Source organism: Engraulis encrasicolus, chromosome 4 (assembly GCF_034702125.1).
Source record: "Engraulis encrasicolus isolate BLACKSEA-1 chromosome 4, IST_EnEncr_1.0, whole genome shotgun sequence".
NCBI lineage: Eukaryota > Metazoa > Chordata > Actinopteri > Clupeiformes > Engraulidae > Engraulis > Engraulis encrasicolus.
Window position 1 is genome coordinate 1,628,871 of NC_085860.1, and position 10,019 is coordinate 1,638,889.

Here is a 10,019-nt window from a genome sequence, read left to right on the forward strand (position 1 = left end):
ACACACACGCACGCACGCACGCACGCACGCACACTGACCTCTCTCTTGATGATTAGGTCGGTGTGGTCCAGACACTCTATGATGGTCATCTGGTGCTGCAAGGCCAGGTTGGCATCCTGCTGAACCACGTACGTCAACGCCTTCAAACCTGCACACACACACACACACACACACACACACACACACACACACACACACACACACACACACACACACACACACACACACACACACACACACACACACACACACACACACACACACACACACACACACACTATGTGAACGTCGACCCTACAACACACTGATAAATGCCTTATCCATGAAAAACACACACACACAAACCTCACCCAGGTACTTGAGGTTGATCTTGGGTGACAGTACGAAGTTGCCAATGCACTTGGCTGCCTTCTCCAGTAGGTCTGCTCTGGGGTGGATGGTGTAGATGGCCTTCACACACTCAAACAGGATGGCTGAGGACAGGGGAGAGAATAGCACACACACACGCACGCACGCACGCACGCACGCACGCACGCACGCACGCACGCACGCACGCACGCACGCACGCACGCACGCAATCCACAATACAAACTTTAACGCTGTGAATGACACAGTACATCATCTGCTCCAAACATCACAACATGATTTTAAATGATACATGTTTCTATAATAACACACACCCTGAAAAATACCCAGCAGGCCAAAAAACATGATAATCTTTACCTGAAACATGTGGCTATGAGAGTTCACAACTATACAGCATGCTATAGCTCAGTGGTTCTTAACCTGGGGTGCGGGCACCCCCTGGGGGTGCGCCAGAGATTCCAGGGGGTGCGCAGAATTTTGTTTGTGTCGAGGTTGTGACTCAAATTATGCTTGCAAACATTATACTTAGTCAAATTAAGAACAAATTATAACATGTTATGGTCCCCATTTTAAGTCATAAAAGTATTGATTAATGTCTCAAGCAACAATCATTGTGATTAATCACTGAAAATTTTTTTTAGTGCATATACACGTACAGAACTTTGTGCTGGGGGTGCACGGCTTGTCTTCGGCACAGGAAAGGGGGTGCGTTAAGTAAAAAAGGTTAAGAATCACTGCTATAGCTGCTCAACTGCTGTAAACGTCTCCTCACAGGTACCACTTTACTTGACGTCGGCGAAATACGTATCGTATGACATAACAGTGTCATAGTAGTGACAAAGCAGTGTCAAGACATAGTCATGGACAAGTCATAAATATGATCATGATCATGCCAATGTAATACAAGTTGTATGGTAATGAAAAGTTGACATTGTTAGGTGCTGTCTTTACCATACCTGAAAGTCACTCATTGACAGTCATAAAACGTTTAAGATGTATGACGTTCATTATGTCTTAGAGTTATATCAAATTTTCAAGTTTCTTTTGTTTCAGACATGTAAAAGTTGTTATCTTTTACCTGACATGTTTCGACGGTGAAACTTCCGTCTTCATCAGAGGGTCACATGGATGTTGAAGTGTGACGTGCTTTAAAACAGCTGATGTTGTGGAGGTGTGACCTTCCTGTCAATATTGACAGGTTGGTCACACCTCCTGCTGTTAGAGTTGTGGCCTCAGGATGGTGGTCCAAGTGTGAGACAGGAATATTGACAGGAAGGTCACACCACCACAACATCAGCTGTTTTAAAGCACGTCACACTTCAACATCCATGTGGCTAGGGGCATCACAGTATGACAATTGAACCTCACGGTTATTGTGACCAAAATTATCACGCTTTTCGGTATTATGACAGTAATTTTGAAAAGTTGTTTTGAATATGTTTAGAAAGCGTTGACAGTCCTACATAAACTATTTTAAATGCACAGTTTACAAATTGCTTTCCATTCTTTAGTTATGAGGAGGAGGAAGCGGTCACAGTTTATACTTTTCATTGTAGAAATGAATTGGTTCAGCAATTCACTATGATTCCAGCTTTGACATTAGGCGTTAGGTGACAAAGAGTGCCTCTTTGGCAACATCAGCAGACTGGAATGAGGCTGACTGTGTCATGGTGTACGGTACAGCTATCCGGTACGGTACTCTATTTCTTTTTTTAATTCAAGCTTTAATTACAAGGTATACTGGTTATCGTGACACCCCTACATGTGACCCTCTGATGAAGACGGAAGTTTCATATCAGGTAAAAGATCAAAGCTTTTACATCTCTGAAACAAAAGAAACTTGAAGATTTGTCATAAAACCTTTATGACACTGACATAATGTTTATGACCGTGGCAGTGTTACGATACTGTTATGACACTTACGTGATACGTATGACACTGGCGAGTGAAGTGTTACCTGATGATTTCAAAAACTTCTGCATGCTTGCAACTGTTTCTTACCGTAGGTGATATTGTGATTCATCTCGGCTCTTCTTAACGACTCGTCTAGGACGTCATACATCAACTCACTGGTGCTGAAACAGGAGAGAAAAGAGGAACTCAAACACCTGGGCCACATGTTTTTCCTGTGACATGTAATTATCATATTTCGACTATTACACATGAAACCATAATAATATTCAATGTGTGCAACACACTCCTCACTATGTTCTATCAGTCTGCGGTTGCCAGTGTACTTTTTTATGCAGTGGTCTGCTGGGGTGGAAGCATAAGGAAGAGAGATGTTGCGCGGCTTGACAGACTGGTGAGGAAAGCTGGCTCTGTTGTGGGAGAAGAGCTGGAGAACTTCACTTCATTGTCAGATAGAAGACCTGCTCACCATCTTGGACAATAAGGCGCACCCACTCTACAACACAATCATCCAACAAAAGAGTGTGTTCAGCTGGAGGCTGAGAGCACTGAAATTCAGGACTGACAGACTGGGGAAATCATTTGTCCCTAGAGCCATGCAACTGTATAATTTGTCCATTAAGGACAAAGAGAAACTCCTGGACTTTTCTGCATGACCACCTTATTTATTTTTATCTACTTTTTTTACTTTTTAATTTTTATATTATTTTTATTTTTATTTTTACTTCTCTTTTTAATCTACAGAGCAAACTGGAAAAAGAATTTCCCCTTGGGGATAAATAAAGTTTAATCTAATCTAATCTAATCTAATCTAATCTAATCTAATCTAATCTAATCTAATCTAATCTAATAATCAACAAATGAAAGCACACTGGACCAGGAGTGGTATTATTATATAATTGGGGGTATTTTGCAGGTTTTTTTTTAAAATCACCAAAGTAATTAACAGCAAATGTAAAAGATCAAGTGGGACCCTCTGTAATTGATGAGAATGCAGCAGAGTGTTGATATTTTATTCCCGATTTCTCCTCCTGGCACAACGATTGAGCCTTTGACCTCTTAGATCAACATCAACTCTCCACTCATTCCAACATGCCTGGAGGCAGCTACAGTATTATCTCTTGCGTATGATGTCAGCCTCATCTGACCTGTGAGGAATGTACAGTTCCAGCATCTTCAGATGAATCGTCGCTTTCATACAGTCTGTATTAAAGGGGCTCTATGCAGGATTAAAAGTCTAATTAATGGCCCTACCGTGGCTGATATGGTAGGGCACACGTTTACCACTCGGCCGACCCGGGTTCGATTCCCGGTCCGGGTCCTTTGCCGGTCCTTCCCCATCAGTGAGTAAATGTTTTGAAAGGCTTGTGAAGAACATCATCTGCGAAATGATTCCACCTACGCTTGACTGTCACCAGTTTGCCTACAGACAGAACAGATCAACTGATGATGATCACCAGCGCACCAGTGCAGATCACCAGCGCACTGCACACCTCCCTAACACACCTGGAGAAAAAAGACACCTATGTAAGGATGCTGTTTGTGGACTACAGTTCAGCCTTTAACACCATTGTCCCCAGCATACTCGACGACAAACTCCGGAGTCTAGGAATTCACAGTGGCCTTTGCAGCTGGATACTAGACTTCCTCTCAGCACGGATACAGGTGGTGAGAATGGGCTCCATCACATCATCCTCCTTGACCATCAGCACGGGAGCTCCGCAAGGTTGCGTTCTGAGCCCTCTCCTCTACTCTCTATATACGCATGACTGTGTGGCTATACACAACAACAACATCATCATCAAGTTTGCAGATGATACCACTGTTATCGGTTTAATCTCAAACAATGATGAAACAGCCTACAGGGAAGAAATAAACAACCTCATGGAGTGGTGTAGAGGAAACAACTTGTCTCTGAATGTGTCCAAGACAAAAGAATTAATAGTTGACTTCAGGAGGAAAGAACACCAGTTTGAAACCATTAACATCAACGGTGAGACAGTGGAGAGGGTGAGAGACTTTAAATTCCTTGGCGTTACCATCTCAGAGGACCTCACCTGGGACAGTCACACACAGTGCATTGTTAAAAAAAGCCAGCAACGTCTGTACCACCTCAGACGATTGAGGAAGTTTGGGATGAGACCCAAGATCCTGAGGTCGTTTTACAGAGGCACCATCGAGAGCATTCTGACGGGGACCATTACTGCATGGTATGGGAACTGCTCTCAAGCCAACAGGAGAGCTCTACAGAGGGTTGTGCGTACAGCTCAGAATATATGCGGCTGTGACTTACCCTCCATACTGGAGCTATTTGAGGGAAGGAGCATCAGGAAGGCAAAGAAAATCTTGGCTGATCCTAGTCACCCCAACCATGGACTGTTTACTATGTTACCATCTGGGAAACGGTACAGAAGCCTGAAATCTCATACTACCAGACTCCAAAGTAGTTTCTTCCACCAAGCAATAAGATTACTGAATTCATGCTGAAGACAACAAGGCACTTTCTTTGCACTTTTTTCCACCCCCCCCCCTCTTTTTTATTTTTATTTTTAAAATCTTTTTGAGGACACAAGAAAAAACACAACAATTTTTACTCTTTATAGGCTTCAAACCTATAATAAGACGTAATAAACTAATCTTGAATCTTGAATCTTGAATCTTGAATCTTGAATCTCTCTCTCCCAGCTCACTTCCTGTCTCTCCTTCACTATCCTGTCTCACAAAAACCAATAAAGGCTGAAAAGCCCCCAAAAAATACTTGATTAAAAAAAGTCTAATTAATCACTGTCCTGAGTCAGCCGATGCTTATTTGAGTCATTAATAAGTCAACGATGACTCTCGTGACCACTTTCACAGTCCGCTGTCAGAGAACCCCAAATGTAACTTTTGGCAGAGCGATCTGCTCCGAGTGTCGTGGGAAACATTTCTCATACGAAAAACCGCTTTACATACAGGTTGGTATCCGCTGCTGGCATTCCGTGATGAAAAATATTCTCACAGCGAGTTTCTTTAAATAGCATTTTTTCATGACTACAGTATAGATTTTGAGACAGGTATGCCACGGGCACCGCGCAAACTTTGTCATCCTATATTGTGCCCCTTTAAAGACAAACACATGCTGAATTCATGAGGCTCTCGGTCACATTCCTGTAGATCTGACTGGCATTGGACTGATGCATCACACACTCACCAGCAATCATCTGACACACACACACACACACACGCACGCGCACGCGCACGCGCACGCACACGCACACACACAAACGCGCACACGCACGCGCACCTCTGGTCGTCCTTGCCCAGCAGGGCGAGTATGCGTAGCAGTTGTATCTGCAGCCAGGGGGCGGGCACGTTGTGGTAGTTGAAGTCCACCGGGAGTTTCCCCCCCACCACCTGCCTCAGGATGGTCACGAAGCTGCCCGCCAGATCTCTGTAGCCCTCTGGACTCTCCTGTTCCAACACACACAAGACACACAGCATTACTGATTGGCTGTGGATAACCTCATCTAATTATCCCATATTAAAGCACATATACTGTACAGTAAATGCATTGTGAGGCCGTGCCACACCAATGAGTACATGTCTAGGTTTGAACCCAGGTTACATATGGACATGCTGTACATACTGTTGGTAAGCAATTAAAGTTTGTTGCCATAGGCGGGCCTTGTGTATCTGGATCATGTGGAGGCCGGCACTGAGTCCCACGTCAGGCAGTTTCTTCCCATTTGCTATGTACCCACATTAAGGGTGCGTTACCATGTCTGTCATTATGCCTACTGCATACCTGGATCATTTGGAGGTATATGTGCAGGGAGGCGGCCATGACGCCAGGGTCCTTGTCACACAGGGCCTTCCGGAACTTGCCGTGGATGTGCTGCACCTGAGTGGGGGCCACCAGGGAGAACTTGTAGAGGGCCAGCACTGCCTTACGCCGGATCATCTCCCTGACAACCACAGTGTCACAACATAATCAGATGCCATCACACACGTATACACACACACACACACTCTCAGAACCACTACCACACAAAGCGTGTTCAGGCCGACTGAGAACCGTGCTGGCGCCTGTTCCCGCACCTAATCTTGAACCGGCCAGCGTTTTCAGGCCACAAGTCTGAGCAATGAGTAGATAAGCAGAAAGGTGGTTCACGATGCAAACTGAAAAATACTTGTTTTTTCCGCATGAACCGTGACTGTATGAATGACGTGACTGCGGCACTTTAGTTCTGAACGTAACTGGTGTGGGAACAGGCACCGTTCTGGTCAGCCTGAAAAAAGTAACAGAGGGCCAGAATCGCCTTCTGCCTGATCTTCTCGCTGACAACCACAGCGTCACAACACCGTCATGTCATGTCATCACTAGGGGTGGTATGGTTCATAAAATTCACGGTTCGGTTCATATCACGGTGTCAAGGTCACGGTTTTCGGTTCTCTACGGTTCTTTCTTTTAGTTGGAATTGAATTTGACCTTTTGCATGTGTCTGAGAACTGCCTCTTGTGCTAACCTGCGCTTGCACTTAAACTGTCGTCAGCTGATGTGCGCTGTCTGAGCATTCCAAATGCCCTCTTTCAATTGGCTAATATAATCGGACTTATCACTAAATATCCTACATATGGTTTGTATAGGCTTATAATCTGAGAATGGTGTGAATGGTCAGAATGGAGAATGGTGTGAATTTTAATTGTCATCCTCTGATTGGTCTTATGTGCTAAAGTTTTAATCAGAGAGACTGGATTAGATACTCCTAGAATCTCTGTTTTACATATTTTTCTGGGCAGTACATGAATTGCGGTTTGCGACGGATTGCACGGTTCGGTTCGGTATGTGTGTGAATTGTACGGTTTCGGTTTGGTTTGTGCCATTCCTAGTCATCACACATGCAAACGCACACACACACACACACACACACACACACACACACACACACACACACACACACACACACAGAGGGCCAGAACCACCTTATGCCACAACAGGGCATTACAACATGATCAGATGCCATGCACACATACATACACATACAAACACATATGGTACACACACAATAATGCTACAACACACATTCTCTCTCTCTCTCACTCACACACACACACACACACACACACACACACACACACACACACACACACACACACACACACACACACACACACACACACACACACACACACACACACACAATAAGCCTTACTTTGGGTGAGTCAGCTTGTCCTCGACCAGTGGAAGAATAGCTGGGATCATGTCTTTGGGGAACATTTGACTGACAACAGTGAGAGCCATACAAACTTCAACTAGGTTTGTGCTCTGCAGATCCTACAACACACACAAAACATTTCATTTCACACACTCAAAACGTTGAAAAAGGTTACACATTATTCATAACCAAAATATATATACCAATAGAAACAGTGCATACACATGAATATTACATGCACTTGCATGCACACTAACCTTTAATACTGTGTTAACTAGAAGCAGCAGCAACTCGTGGTTTTCATTGAGAAACAGAGACACTGCAAGGTAACCTGAGAACACATGCACACGTGCAAAAAGACAGTGGTGAGCGAGGCTGGCTATCTGTAATACACATGTCAACCAAGTTGAGATACCGATACTGCACACACAGTCAGTACAACACACAGTCCAGTCAAGTCTCTGGTGCAGTCTTACACAAAAGACTGTCACTTTCTAAGAAGTAGTATAATTGTAATAGTCAATACAGAGGATTATCTGTTGAATTCACACAGACCATTCTGTGGTGCAGAACCACAGAATAAAAACCCAGCACCACAAATTCATCAACACCACGCACATGTTCATGGAAGTGCACAAATAATAAGTACAGGCCTAATGTGGTTTGCCTGTAGCACCACACAATGCTACTTGGTCAACATAAAACACTGGTTCATGATTTCAGCTGTAAGGCAGAGGCTGTTCACAACACCTTGTCCAAGGACAGAGACTACCCACCTACTCCCTTGTCCATGTCTCATGTAAAGGGCAGAGGCTATCTACCTACCCTCTCGTACTCTACAAAGGCCATCTACGTATTCTCTTGTCCAGCCCGGTGTGAAGGCCTACATAATCTACATACCCCCCCCCCGATATAAACGATGTCACCCACCTACCCTCTTGTATAACTCCCAGCTTGGAGTGTATAAAGGCCACCTACCCACTCTCTTGTCCAGCCCGGTGCCCTGCTGTGCCAGCTTGATGGCATGAATGTAGCTGCAGTCGGCCTCGTAGCCCAGCATCTCGCAGTAGACACTGCGCACCATCGCCTCCCGCATCTGACGCTGGAGGAGCACATGTCAACGTTCAACAGAGACAACATTTTTATTATAATTCATCCCTCTACTCACCCACTATACCTTACAGTGATGGGCTGGATCTCATATGGCGCACTTGTGCACTGTGTTTCAGTGTGTAACTAATACGCCATACGCACTGGCGCTAAAACAACACTGAAGTGCCCAAGTGCACCATCTGAGACACAGCATTGGTGAAAAGTGTCTCCCTGCTCAAACAGTGATTCTCATCTCAAAGTCACTTGGTCAAAAGTGATCCCACTGCACAAGCTGTATCTGCACAATGGCCCTAGAACTAAATTCTTTCCCATTCTTTGTCAGACATGCAAAGTATCTCATTCATCAGACATAGCATGTATTAGTCAGATAGGGCACAAGCAATGGTAGGCCTACTGACATTTAGCACAAGCTAAACGGGAGGTAGAGCTGACAGGTGTTTTGACAGGTTGTCAACATATCAGGGTAGCTCTAGAACTATTCGGGTTCCATCCTTACCATAGTCGTATTGGGGGATGAGACCTGCTCCTTAATGGCTGCCAATTCTCGCTGAATGAGCTTTTCTTCTTCCTGTGACAGACGGGCAATATCAAAACATATCACTGGATATATTCCTGAACTTGAGCTGGGTACGCTAACGGTATTTCAATTGGGATTTTAGCTTAGCTAACACTGGGTAGCAGCTGTGTGGCTAACGTCACTGGCTAGCTCACGACTTGCTATTGCTTTTTGAACATTCACGTAAGAATCGGCAACTGGCAACACGGCAGGCGTTACTCACATGTTTAGATGTCAGTTCAGTTATACTTCTGATTAAAGTCGCTAATTTGGTAGAGGAGGAAAGTTTCCCGGCTCCTGGTTGGGAGTCAAAAGACAGCAGAGCTGGGAGAGCTGTGAGAGTTTTTTCAACGACATCACTCATTGCAGCTCCAGAATACTGAAAAACAGCCTAGAATAGAAGTATATATACATAGGCTACGATTCACACTAATAGTTCAACGAAATGATACAAAACATTTTATCTGTAGCCTAAAACACATCCTATGTTGACAAAACAGCGGCACTGTTCAGCCATTGTTTCTGACAGTGCAGAATGTGTGTGATGTCACTTCCGCTACATGGTCTCTGCTTTCAAGCCAATCAAAAGACTTCATGAGTAAAGATATGTGTTGGTGGTGGTATGATTTATATATATTGCTACACACATTATATGAACTAAAAGGAAAAAGCCATGAAAACATATAACAGGGATATACTCATACAAATCCACCAAAGTCTTTAAAAAAAATAATTAATTCTCAACACATTGGTCATGATTCATGTTAAATTTGGTGCAACTTGGCAAATTTCATAATTTTGTGATGGCATGGTCAGATAATGTATTTTTTGAAAAAAGGTTTGCACACTCCTTTGGATTTTAAATAACTTAAAGAAGA

At 44.0% G+C, this 10,019-nt stretch overlaps 1 protein-coding gene across 1 annotated transcript in view; it reads right to left on the reverse strand.

Moving 5' to 3' along the window:
* The window catches only part of ap4e1 (adaptor related protein complex 4 subunit epsilon 1), a 24,966-nt gene extending 15,308 nt beyond the window's left edge, over positions 1 to 9,658 (reverse strand). Inside the window, exons 1-10 of the mRNA XM_063196467.1 lie at positions 9,365 to 9,658; positions 9,082 to 9,153; positions 8,451 to 8,574; positions 7,730 to 7,803; positions 7,470 to 7,591; positions 6,062 to 6,221; positions 5,561 to 5,727; positions 2,368 to 2,441; positions 351 to 473; positions 39 to 148 (exon numbers count right to left, since the gene is read on the reverse strand). Of these exons, the coding sequence (XP_063052537.1) occupies positions 39 to 148; positions 351 to 473; positions 2,368 to 2,441; positions 5,561 to 5,727; positions 6,062 to 6,221; positions 7,470 to 7,591; positions 7,730 to 7,803; positions 8,451 to 8,574; positions 9,082 to 9,153; positions 9,365 to 9,505 (1,167 nt within the window). The 5' untranslated portion in view covers positions 9,506 to 9,658. The remainder of the gene's footprint in view (positions 1 to 38; positions 149 to 350; positions 474 to 2,367; positions 2,442 to 5,560; positions 5,728 to 6,061; positions 6,222 to 7,469; positions 7,592 to 7,729; positions 7,804 to 8,450; positions 8,575 to 9,081; positions 9,154 to 9,364) is intronic.
* Between the last annotated feature and the right edge of the window lie 361 nt (positions 9,659 to 10,019).